This window comes from Colletotrichum fioriniae, assembly GCF_027942845.1.
Source record: "Colletotrichum fioriniae strain IMI 355084 chromosome Unknown scaffold_2, whole genome shotgun sequence".
Lineage (NCBI taxonomy): Eukaryota > Fungi > Ascomycota > Sordariomycetes > Glomerellales > Glomerellaceae > Colletotrichum > Colletotrichum fioriniae.
Window position 1 is genome coordinate 610056 of NW_027076838.1, and position 13109 is coordinate 623164.

Here is a 13109-nt window from a genome sequence, read left to right on the forward strand (position 1 = left end):
AGGGCTCTGCATTTCTTAACAATGTTCATTTGATGAGCTATTATTTCTGCTGCGATGATGCGTTTCGTAGTGCTAAAGAGCTACAACATCGACCTAGTTGGCGTCTTCAGCGAACCCTCTCTTCCCCCGACAGTCATGGTCTATCCGTTTGGGCCGTCGCCGGTCTTTATGTAGACCACCTTCATAACACTGGATACAATACAATTTCTCCGAAGCCGGCCATCCGCACATCATCTGTCGTCAAATCGACTCATATAGTACAAGAAAATCGAGTAGTAAAAATACCCAAGGGACCGGAAACTCCTAGAGCATTAACACAAACACCACGATAAATGGTGTCACGTCCGCTTAGTTGAATGGCGCTGTGGCCTGTCCCTCGAGGTCTGGCTCGCCCTGGAGCTCGTAGTATCTCAGATACCTGGCTTCGGCTCGGTATCTTGTTACCTCGTCCAACTCAGCCACGGCAGCTCCGTTCTCTTTTCCGCCAACCTTGTCCTTGGCCAGCAGTGAGATCGAACCTGGCCTATCAGATATCGTTAGCTTCTGACTCGAATGAAACAATGGTAGAAGGCTTCACATACCCAAAGATTTCCCGATCAATGGCAAGGAACTGCTTCATCGCGTCTTTACCGCCCCGCTGCTGCAGATATGATAGGTAAATCTGATACAGCTCCTTCTTTGTTGAAGCGGACAAACGGCTCTTGCTCCGGAGTTCGTCAAAGATCTGCTTGATGCGGTCGCCGTGCTGATCCTCCAGCTCCGTGCTTGTCGCCTGCTGAAGCTCGAATTCGAGCCACTTGTCCCAGAAGACGCGGCTGTCGGCGTACCACTGTACGTTCTTGAGGAAGACGTTACGTGCTTCTTCCACTGAGCCCTTGACCCTCCATAAGAATAACGCCCACTCGGTGACCAGAGCTGCCTTGGTAAAGATATCCACTTGAGGCGAATCGATCTGCGCCTTGAAAACCTCAACCGCGGCGTCCAGTCCACTCTGTCGACGCTGGAGGTGAGCCCATGAGGTGATGGCCTCAATGCAGTCGGGCAACTTCATAAGGATGGATGCATGAATATCGCGAGCTATGTCGATACGTCCACAGCTTTCCTCAAAGTAGGCAAACTGCAGTCTGATGCCGGGCCGGCTGATGGGTACGAACATGGTGGCGGCTCTCTGGTAGATGATCCTGACTTCTTCCTCTTTGCCCTCTTGTGCGGACATCCAGCGGGCGTAGCGGAACCAGAATTCATCGTAGAAAGCGCACGTCACCAAGCATCGCTCATAAAGAAAGACGATGCGGGTGGTATTCCCCTCGGACTCTTCAAAGTCAAGGTACTTGCGCCAGTTGGTGAGCTGCGAGCTCTCAAGCTCCGTAACATGGAAGTAAGGGCGCTTCATTTCGGATTCGTAGGTCCATCGCTTGTTGGTCTCAGACTGCGTCTGAGTAAAGTACTCATAGTACATGGCGTCAATCTTGGTGCGGACGTCGCGTTCAACCTCGAGCTCCGTTCGCTGCGCACCGGCATACTGGGCGCTCTCGGCTTCCACCTCGGCCTGGAATCTCTGCAGCGTCTCAGCCGGAACCAGCTCGGTGACGGGGCGGCTGTGGGAGAGCTGGCGGAATCGTTCAAAGTAACGAGCATACTGGTGCATCGGAATGTGGATGACTCGAGACAGGATGGCAAAGATTTTGTCTTGGGCCTCCTGTCGCTCCTCGTACTCTATGTACTTATCCCAGAACGGGTGTGCGAGGAAGTCAAGGCCGACACAGGTTGCGCCGCGTTCAAAGAGCCTGGAGCGCATGGTCAGTACACAGCCAAGGGCGCAGGGACAGGGGATGAATGGGGGAATGGGAGGCGTGCTATACAGGAGGGGGTATCAAGTGAAATCAACTAGCGAATCCAAGCCCAAAGTAAGGCATTCCAATGAGAGCGATGTGGTGGTGGTGGTGGTGTGAATGCGACGTGGAGCGGACAACGAACGGATCAGTCATCGTCAAGTGGAAATCAGCAGAGCCTGGTAACTACTAGCGTGAGAGGGCATCCCAACAATGGGGCTGCTGTTGGCATTTCTCACCGACGGATACTTGAAAGGCAAGTGGATGGAGTCCATGCATGGCTCGATCGATGCGCCGAGCGGCCGGTGAGGCATGCTGTGGTGATGGTGATGTTAAGGGGGAAGGAAAGCCGACCATCAACTACTTACTCTCTGACGAGGTGTGGGACGTGGGTGGTCTCCATTTTGAAGGAGCAGTAGTCGGTCCACAAGTCGACAGAATTGGTGATGCTGGCGCATCCTCGCTCGTAGACCTAGAAAGAAGCGCAATGTCAGCCGCGGCCGGGAGCCAAGGGATGCAATGCGATGCGATGCGACGCGATGCGACACGAAAACGACTCACCATCTCTGCTGACTCGGGTCCAGCAATGTTGAACTCGAGGTCGGCGTATTTCTTCCAGTAGCCAAAGAGCAGAGGGAATTTGAGGAGGAAGCGATCGTAGGCATCTCGAAGAGTAGCAAGGGCCTGAGGGCTGGAGTTGCGGTTCAGGCCGCCCTCCAGACCCTCGCAGGCGCGAACCAGCTTCTCCCAGGTCTCGAAGTTATCGGGATCGACTTCCTGTGGGCGCGGAATCAGATTAGTATGTTTTTCAATTGGTTTTGATGTCAGGTGCGACATGGTTGGTGTCGCAGTTCACGTACCACATCGGCCTGGAGCTTCTTGATCTCGGCGCTCTCCTCCTCGGAGCTCCCAAAGTGGTCATAATCAGACATGACGGGCGAAGATTTCGGATAACGAACGGCGGAATAACTGAGTTTCCAGGGAAAAGTCGGCGAGGCGTGGAACTGCGGAGGGCTGCAGCAGGGAGCAGGAAGGGATTGTAGATGATGGAGTGAGGGCGCCGCGGGTCTCGAGGCTGTTTGGTGGCCGTTGGAATCGTGGGTGACCGGGTCGAGCTTCGAGGTCGCGGATGGAAGGGGGGCTGGAAATTTTATGAACGGGCATGAAAGGTACGGATTGACCGCAGGCAGGCAGGTATCTCTGCATGCAACTGGGGGAAATGGGGCTGAGGCAGGGTACCTGGCCTTGGAGACTGGAGGGACTTGTCTTTTTGGCGCCATTGCACCCAGAAGTAATGTACCTTGACAGGCGAACCCTTGCTCTCCGTGCTTTATCAGTGACGCGCGGAAGCGAATCAGATCGGCCAACAGCTTGAAGAGATCAGGCGGTCGGCAGTCCACAACGAGCCGCTCCCATCAGCTCTCCAGGCTCGAGGAGTTTAGCCAGGCACGTCCCGATCTCTATTTGCAGCAAAGCCTCCCACTCCTTGTTCTGTACTCTGTTCTGCATAGGTAGGTACACTGGATGGTACCATGGTGTATTTTCAACCTGCGTACTATGCTTTGCGTGGATCGATTGAAGGCTGCATCATCCGATCATCTCAGCTTCTTGCCGCTTTGCTTATATCTATATGGCCGTTGTCACTCTGTGTATGGCATGGCACTTCCAGAATCTGATCTAGAACCCACCCGACTGAACGGAGCCGGCAAAACAGTGTGGAGCATTTTGTATCCGTCGTCCGGTCGTTTCCCCCCAGGGCGCAAATCGTGATTTTTCCCAGGTGGCCATCTTCGGCGGGCTCACTTAGGTAAGCAACCGGCCGCGTGTGGATCCTATTTGACGTCCGATAATCACGAAAAACCTTTCCTTTCCTTTTTTTCTCTTCTTCACAATAAGGCTCGTGATGATTACCATACAATACATGATAGGAAGAGAATGACTGACCACCCAAGGTGGCAGCGTGATCTCAATTTACATATCTGAAGCCTGCTTTGCCTCAAAGCATTGACATTATTATTCTTTCTGGCGCCCGCAAGGCATTTCCCAAACCCCAGGGCTGGCATCCTTTGCGCGTCTCATCTTTACATCTTTTCCCCCTTTCCGCTCGTTTCCCCGACAAGCATATTCTAGGTGCCGTATCTACCCAGGCACATTGTTTCTGCCCGTGATCAATCCTGAAGCGACGAAAAGGGTTGCCCCCTGGCATTCGTTCCCCTATCGTAGCTCACCGCCTGCCTAAGTTGTGTTTTTTGCGAAACCAAGCTTGATGAGTTGAGTGCACACGTCTCAAAGCAGGCGGCAGACCTTCCAGCTGATTTCGGGATGAAAAGACAGCATCGTAACCAGTCGCGAGCGCTGTGAGGGTTTCTAGCAGTGCTCAGTTCCTACTGCAAGCATTTAGCAAATCTAAAAATGTCGGGTCCAAGCCGGTGCGGTAATCGTGACCAAAAATTGTTTCCCAGAGAAAGGTCATATAGTACCCTTCTCCATATGTCCGGTCAAAAACGCATGGACTGAATTCAAGTCCATAGAACTTTTCCAGCATGAAGGTGTACAGCTGGAGAGGAGGGTGTGGAGCGCAATCCTCCAACTCCTCCTCGCCACCAAGTGACTGATACCGATATCGCAAAGTTGCCGCTATGTCGAAGCCATGGCAAGCGAAGGGGTTGCTCTCCTGTGCGCTCTCTGAGGACGAGGCCTGTAATTGAGTCGCTACCAGTCGCGTACGATGTATGTCCTCGATACTGATAGGCATATATATCTCTTCTAGCTGAAACTCCCCAAACAGAACAACTGTCACTTTACGCGTGGGAGGCAGGTCTGAACCGGTTGAGTTCTTGAGCGGCAGCCAGCCATGGCGACACTTTCCACCAGCGTTAAAGAACTGGGGTGAATGATACTCATGGGCATAGATGGAAGCCATCACCTCCCATGGTACGTCGGTGGCACAGGCCGAGTCTGAGACAATGGCTATGTCTTCTATCAAGTAACGAGCAAGATGCCCGAACACCTTTTCTTGACTGGCTGGTGTCATCTTGTGGACGTCGTACGCCGGGTATTCTGCAATATATGCCTGGCTGTCGTCCGAAAGACCTTGCCAATCTTGGCGAGCTTGCAGTGATCGAAGCTCCTCAAGAAAGCGTTTCCCTGCGCCCCCGTCTCCAACAGCTTTGATGAATAGCTCATTATGGGACTTCCATAAGAAAGCGCCAGCGAGAAGGCTATTGTACAGCACTCGATGGAACTTTTCTTGGAAATCGTGAAAACGTTGATCGAATACGGGCTCGTCTTTGGTACACCAGGTGATGTCTCTGATCTCGGGGCATAATAAACATGTATACCCGTCTTCCTCAATGTGAAAGTACGCGTACTCCAAACACGCAGCCAGATGACAGAACGCAAGTAAATCCGCCAACTCGGACGAACGGCACTTTTGGTGAGAAGGCTTCAGCCCTTCGATGTCATCGTGTGTCATGTCAGGTGGTAGCCGACCGGCGTGGAAGGCTTCTTTGACTATATGTGTGGCGCGCACCTACGCGGTTGAAGTGAGTGATGGTGAGGCCTGTCGATGTTTGGGGAAGCAGATACCTACGGCAACGACAGCGTACTCGTACGCGAGGATCGTTCGAGTGCCAATGCTATGGATGAAGCTCGCGCCATGGTCCAACCACACTGCGTAAGTATACTGACAGGAGCTGGCAAGAGCGAATGCGTCATTGAAGCTTTCACAGCTGGCCATCACCCGGGCGATGATTTCTGGGGGGTATGAGGTGAACATTGCCATTGTCACATTTAATCAAGTACCTAAGGTAGCGAAAGAGGGAGAGAAAGGAGAGACGCTGCAGGTAACAATAACATAAACGCTTGAGAGGCAGAATAATCGATAGTGGAGGTCAGAGTACCTTCCATACCTGAGGTAAGGTACGTTGATAAGGCAGGTGCGAATTCCCGACCTTACCTCACGTACCACGGCGCGGGCCCATATTTATTATAGAAGCTCCCGTCTCATCTCATGATTCTAAGAATTGCGCTGTAGTGGTCGAGCCATTGCCAGCGTAAAGTTGCATTATATAGCCACAAAGCTAGTGACACTTTGTCTACAGCCGAGCATAATTCGTAAATATATTGCAAGATGTTTTGACTACTGTAACACTTCTGTATAGGTTGGGCGGGGTTCATCGCATGTCCAGTTTAGCTTGTTGCTTTTTCTTTAAATGGAACCTTGTGCCGTTCCAAGGGCTGCATCTGAACATGTCGTTCCCTGACTGTCTTTGTATCCAAAATTACTACGCGGTGACTACCGAATTACTGCACAGCTGGAAAGGAAGGAAAAAAAAAGGAAAAAAAAAAGGAAAGGGACTTATCGCGATATATCTTGAGGGTGTTGCTAATATTCCTTCCATACTCGTACCTACCTTAGGTATGCTGAGATCGATGCTGAATTACCTTAGGTATTCGCAGACTTGAGACAACACCAGACCATATCCCTGCCATGCAACAGGCGCAAGCCGGCTGCTTCCTCCCAGGTGGCGACAACCTGGAAGGCAAGGTGGTCCGTGAGGCTGAAACCACCTGGAAGGAAGCGAGCTGCCTCCCACTTGCCAGGCCAGTCGGAGCTTAAGGTAGGCGCTAAACGTACAGCGGTCCTATGCCCCTGGTTACCTCCGCCGGGACGGACGTCATTGTCGGGCTCCGTGTTGGCGACCCAAATCCCGCTACTGTCAGCCGCGACATTTTGCCAAACGCCATAAACCTTTGGGGGCTGTCAAGCCATTCTAAGCTCCTACTTTGCTCCAACAAAACGACAACGTTCCGCACCGATAGTCTCCTTCTCACACGTTATCGTCATCGGCCTTAACTTCACTAGCCCGCCGACGACGGCGCCCTTCGATGAACAACCGAACTCGTCCAAGCATGCCCTGCGACGCCTGTGCTTCCCCGAACCTGTCAGCAACACCTCCGAACGATCATGGATTACTCTAGCTCTGGGACTTGGCCTTCTCAGGTGCCGGCACCAGAAAAGTCTAGCCAGCTGTACATTCGAGACTACCCTCATCGCTCCATCGCAATAGTTTCGTCCTCCCATGCTCTCATATTTCGCTACAGCTCCTCCAACGCCGGCGCAAACGGCTCCCTTACTTCCCTCGCATCCACCCGCTCACGACCCAACGGCGACCCTGCTGCCTCGAAATGCATGGTAGAGTTCACTCAGATCACAAAAAAGACGCTCGCCGAATACCGACCGCTGACCCCACGACCCATCTTTGGAACGTTGGGTTTGATCTCTGTCGAGGGCGACGTGTTCCTTTCCGTTGTGACACATGCCACAAGAGTCGCTACCCTTAGGCCGGGGGAGACCGTGGAACGGATTGCGAGCGTTGCATTCTTCTGCCTCAACAGAAGCGAGTGGGACGATGTTGTCTCTCTCGATCCTCTGGATTCCGAGGTCTCGGATGCCAACTCTGTATATGGCCAGAACCTCAGAGGGCGGGAGCTTCAGGTAGAACATCCTTGTACGGACCTTCGGAAACTTCTGGGAAATGGTACATTCTACTACAGCACCGACTTCGATCTCACAAACAGGTTGCAAGATAGGTACGATCGTGTCCAGTTCCGGCACCAATGCGTCGCTGACCGTCTAGGACCGTGAATTCTTATACTTTTGACATTGACAACTTTGACGATTCTTTCCTGTGGAACTCGTATATGATCAGCCCATTGGTCCAATTCAGATCGCGACTGCAGCCCCAGGAGCGCGAAGCTTTGGATTCATCACGGTTCCTCACATCTGCTATCCGTGGGTTCTGTCGGACAATGGCCATCCCCCAGACGAGCGCTCCTCTAAAGACACGATCAACCGGACTACCATCGTACTTGACTGTTGTATCAAGACTCTCTTGTCGCAGAGCGGGAACTCGATTCAACTCCAGAGGTATTGACGACGACGGCAATGTGGCAAACTTTGTCGAGACAGAAACCATATACTGGAGCCCCGGCGGGACTCTCTTTTCCTATGCTCAAGTCAGAGGTTCAGTTCCTCTGTTTTGGGAACAGACCGCGGAGCTCATCCCTGGCAAGCAAAACATCACCGTTATCAGGTCCCCCGAGGGAGCCCAGCCGGCCTTCAATAAACACTTCGCGGACCTTGAGCAAGCCTACGGCGCCGTTCACGTGGTCAATCTTTTGAGTGAAGGCAAACCTGGCGAGGCGCAGCTCAGTCAGCTGTACCACCTTGGGGTAGAACATTGCCCATTAAGCCAGGTCGGGGAGCACGAGTCGCAAGACCATGCGCTGTTGAGAGAGACTCACTACGACTTCCATGCCGAGACGAAAGGCCCTGGAGGGTACGAGGCTGCGCGCCAGATCCGCAGATACATTGAGAACTCGATAGACGGCTTCGCCTACTACCTGGCGGAGCAGAGCGAAGACTTAGGCGCCGATGCCAACGACGGCCAAGGCTCAAGCCGTATGGTTGTGGTTCTCCAGCAAGAGGGTGTATTCCGAACAAATTGTCTCGACTGTCTGGATAGGACAAATTTGATCCAGACCCTCATCTCTCAGATGGCTACGGAGGCTTTCCTGGGCCATCGAGGCGAGTATGCCACCTCAGACTTCTGGATGCGACACTCGACGTTATGGGCAGATAACGGAGACGCTTTATCGAAGATCTACGCGGGAACCGGTGCGCTCAAATCATCCTTTACCCGTTCTGGGAAAATGTCCCTTGCTGGAGCTGTTGCGGACATGCGCAAATCTGTCCAGCGTCTCTATCACAATAATTTCACAGATTCGGCTAGGCAAACGACCATTGACCGGCTGCTAGGGCGGCTGGTCAACCAACTCCCCGTTCTTCTTTTCGACCCTATAAGTGACTACGTTTCTGGAGAATTGACAAAGAGAAGTGCTGAGTTCTCGTCCACACAGGACATAAGCATGTAAGAATTCTGTCCGCATCCTTAGTCTCTCATACTTACCCGCGTAGGTTGGTCGGTACTTTCAACCTCAACGGTCGCACTGAAGGCGTCGATAGCGATCTTGATGCATGGTTGTCTCCAGCAGAACTTGGCAATGTGCAGCCCGAAATTGTTGCTGTTGGGTTCCAAGAGATTGTCGAGTTAAGCCCACAACAAATCATGAACAGCGACCCATCAAGAAAACAACTTTGGGAAGCCGCAGTGAGAAGATGCCTCAACAAACGCGCCAAATCGCTTGACGGAGAGAGATACGTATTGCTCCGAAGTGGACAACTCGTCGGCGCAGCATTATGCATCTTTGTCAAGGCATCGGCTTTGGCCAACATTAAGAATGTTGAGGGAAGCGTCAAGAAGACGGGGCTGTCGGGAATGGCCGGCAACAAAGGAGCGGTTGCCATACGATTTGACTATGCGAATACCCACATCTGCTTCGTGACGGCCCATTTGGCTGCCGGATTTTCGAATTATGACGAGAGAAATAGAGATTACGCAACGATCCACCACGGGCTGCGCTTCCAGCGGAACCGTGGGATCGACGATCACGGTAGCTATACTCATCCCGAAGACTAAGAGTACCCATGAGCTTGGAGCTGACGTTGGAGCAGATGCTGTTGTTTGGCTGGGAGACTTCAACTACAGAATTGGTCTCAGTTCCGAGAACGCCCGCAGTCTCATCAAAAAGGGCGATCTGGAGACACTTTACGAGAACGATCAGGTGAGTAAAGAATATAATTCAGGTGTCTCTCATCAACGTGCTGACTTCTTGGTAGTTGAACCTGCAAATGATCGCAGGGCTTGCGTTTCCCTTTTACTCAGAGGCCCGTATCAATTTCCTGCCTACATATAAGTTCGATCTTGGTACGGACAATTATGATACTTCGTACGTGAAAAAGGTCGATATTTCTGAGAACGTAAAAACTGACCCCTCACAGCGAGAAGGCCCGTATCCCAGCCTGGACCGATCGTATTCTGCGCAAGGGTGGGAGCCTGCGTCAATTAGCGTACAACTCAGCCCCTCTCAAGTTCTCGGATCATCGGCCAGTGTATGCTCTATTCCAGTGCAACGTCAGTATTGTCGATGAAGCTTTCCGGGATCAAATCAGCAAAGAGCTATACCAACGGCGAAAGGCCGAAGTGGGAGACACGACGGCGAACCTCGACTCAGAGGAAACCGACGATGAGGATCTGATTGGCTATGAAGCTATCGAGCCTGGGCTGCCTCCTGCCAGCTCTGACCGCCAGAAATGGTGGTTGGAGAACAAGCAGCAGGCCAGAGTTGACATCAAGCAACCGACGGCTCCCGAGGGCCACGCCGCAATACTCAATCCTAATAGGGCGCCCAATCCTTTCACGCCGACTGGAGAGCCGGACTGGGTCAACGTACCCAGGTCAAGACTGTCGTCTTTTTCCAGCGTATCAACTTCGCCATACGAGCATGTTTCTGCTCCCAATGATCTCTCGTCGTCAGCAACGAACCGGATAACGAGAAAACTGCCTCCACCTTTTGATCCGTCAGGTATGCCAGGTAAATTCAACGGCCTCAGCATCAAGGATGAAAAGTCTCAACGCGGAGAAACGCCACCGCCGCCGCCGCCACCTAGAAGACAGACGGGAGCAAGCGCCGCAATCCAGCATCCACCACTGATACCCTCCAATAAATCGCGAAGTACGACAACGACGCCTCCTCCTCCGCGGCCGTCATCTGCCATTTCCCAGCTTTCGCAGATGTCGTCGCAATCCAAATCCAAACCGGCACCACCCGTAGCGAAGAAGCCGGCACACCTGGTTACAGCACCGGCTGCAGCATCTTCATCTCTGAGTAGCAATGGGATGGGTCAGTATAGAGACGAGCCGGAAGAAAAACCACCACTACCGGTCCGGGCCTCGACCGGCTTCACGAATCTTGGTGCGAGTAGGGAAGGCACTCTGCGTAAGCCAGTAGGTACGCCAGCTAAGCCTCCCAAGCGAGCGGGGACTATGACTATTGAGTCCGGCAGGCACACTCCGATGGCTGGAGCCGTCGCTCTACCGGGGATGAGGGCTGATGAGGAACGACCAAAACCGAGAATCCCGGCAAAGAAGAAGGCGCCGGTGGACTTGCTAGACGCATTGGGCGATGATGGACCCAACGACATGGGAAGCTGGGAGACTTTGGTTCCCAGCTCTCAGAGATGACGGGATCGGCTGACAAGTCTTTCATGACAAAAGTCTTTGATGAGAAGATTATGGACAAGCTAGCGGGAATTGCTAGGAGCAAAAACGACGATGCTGCCTTTGATAATTGATGTTTATAGGCAATAGCATTTCGCTGACTCGGGCGGGCTCACGTTGCTACGGCGCTGTAGTAGATGATTAGACGGAGTGAAGCATACAAAAAGCATATGTCGTACAAGATGGCTTGAAAATGCAATTGCCGTGTTCCACGAACCCACTGGCGCTTTTCACTGCTTTACTCAGTGTACTCAGCTTTGTTCGTCATAGAGCGGAGAAGCTACAATACCTACCTTTTGGAATGAGATGACTGCCTGTGTCCCGCCTTGGAGGCTGGCTGGAAGGAAATCTAATCGCCAGCCGATGTGAGTGAGCTGGGGGGAGTGGGTGACGACGCCCAAACGCCAATCGGCTTCCATACCACAGCCACCCACATCACAACGCTATTCCAAGCAAATGCCAGGGCGTTTCTTTCGGCTTCCACCTTGATCGCAAAGCGGCCTCACCGAATCTGGTCGGATGGACCCTGGAGTTCAGCTCTGGCAGGGGGAAAAGAGGAGAGCTGATACCCTTAATTTTTGTAACCCCCCCAACTCCATCCGCTGCATGGTCTCTTTCCCGCCCCGCTACAAGTCGTCTGCGGGTTGCCTACCTACGATACATCCGTACAGAGACCCAGTCCTCACGATCGCAGTGTCCGCAATAACTGAGACACCACACCGCTTTCTTGAGGTTCAGTAGGATGAAGTCAGGGCCTCCTCCGCCTTTCTGTGCGTGCGTTTTCAGGAGTTCATTGACATCTGACAGCGGCACCGTCTAAGCACGAAGGCATCGCTCTAGCCCAAGTCCAAGTCACGCCCCTCGAACGCCACAGCGAGCAGCAAACAGGGGGGCTGCTGGCTGAGACTGGAGAGGGCGAGGGGGGATGTTCGAGCTGTCTGTCTCTGATTCTCTCAACCTCTTCCCCTTGGCTTGTGTGACTTGGAAAAAGAAGAGGGGGGCGAAGGAGGGAGAGACCAAGAGAGAGATCACCCATGGTATTGTACCACGAAGACGAAGTGTCACCGCACGCGCCGCACCGCCTTCGTTATTTCGGTTATCCGCCATGAACCGCTTCCGGGTGTGACGTGGTAACTCACTCAAATAATCTACGCGGGAAGACCCTTCTCTCCAAGACTTGAACAGCGTGATACCTGGACGATCAGAGAGAGATTGACAAGCATAAACACAAAAACAAGAACGAGAACAAGGAATCGACTACGATCGATCCTGTCACTGCCAGTTTCCCTGGACCATCTGACAACACCATCTTCCTCTCTTAGTGCGGCACCCGGCAGTGGTCATACTGGACTGGGCCTGCCGATCGTGGGGCAGACGAGGCCCGAACCAGGCAAACGTCGCCAAGAGAAGCCCACCCAAATTGCCTCCATACGCAGGTAGAGGCAGTTGGTGGCATTGTCGTGCATGCCTAGTTTGATAGAAGCACCAAAGCAACAGATAACCGGTTCCCTTCGAAACGCTCGACACTGCCTTTGCCTTTTGTTCCACTAGGGGACATCTAACCGCGCAAGTCTTGTTTTTCTCTTTCGTTTCCTAAGGGGCGTACGAGCCGGTCTGCTTCATCTTCCGGCTCGTCTCCATCCCGTCCCATCTTCCTAACCCTCTTTTCTCTTCGTTCGTTCGTTCGTTCGTTTCTTTCTTCCTTTCTTTCTTCACAACCTAAAGTCGCTTCCCACCCCCATCCTCCCATCCATTGGCACAGCACGTTGCAGTCTGCACACCCCTTCTTCCCAGACACACATCCAAGCTTTTCTCAACTGTCCTGCAGCCTGTATCGGTGCTACCTTACCCCTACCTGCTGGGCTGCTGCCGCTTCGCCTGTCCGTATGTGCTTCGAATACCAAAGTCACCTGCCGGAACTTACCTTGCCTGCCCCTCTCTCTTCTTCCACCAGACCTTTCTTAGTTTGTAAGGGCCGAACGCCAAACGAACGGACGGACGCTTGTCGCGACGAACGACCTCGAACGAACGAACCCCACCCGCTTCATCGCCTACCCGTTTGTCGTTCGTCTCCTAGTTGCTGGCTGCCGCA

General features: G+C 52.9%; 2 protein-coding genes across 2 annotated transcripts; one reads left to right on the forward strand and one right to left on the reverse strand.

Annotated features, from left to right (window-relative positions):
- Nucleotides 1-348: 348 nt before the first annotated feature.
- Nucleotides 349-2764, reverse strand: N0V96_002007 (uncharacterized protein; the record flags this gene model as incomplete). Its single annotated transcript, XM_053195085.1, has 5 exons — nucleotides 349-523; nucleotides 582-1787; nucleotides 2201-2304; nucleotides 2394-2609; nucleotides 2693-2764. 5 exons carry the CDS (start codon nucleotides 2762-2764, stop codon nucleotides 349-351), a joined length of 1773 nt encoding a protein of 590 aa, XP_053047356.1.
- A 4262-nt stretch (nucleotides 2765-7026) lies between these two features.
- syj1 (Inositol-1,4,5-trisphosphate 5-phosphatase 1) lies at nucleotides 7027-10981 on the forward strand (the record flags this gene model as incomplete). Its single annotated transcript, XM_065756404.1, has 6 exons — nucleotides 7027-7442; nucleotides 7547-8767; nucleotides 8815-9350; nucleotides 9412-9521; nucleotides 9577-9686; nucleotides 9739-10981. The coding sequence occupies 6 exons, from the start codon at nucleotides 7027-7029 to the stop codon at nucleotides 10979-10981; spliced, it is 3636 nt and encodes a 1211-aa protein (XP_065614773.1).
- Nucleotides 10982-13109: the final 2128 nt, after the last annotated feature.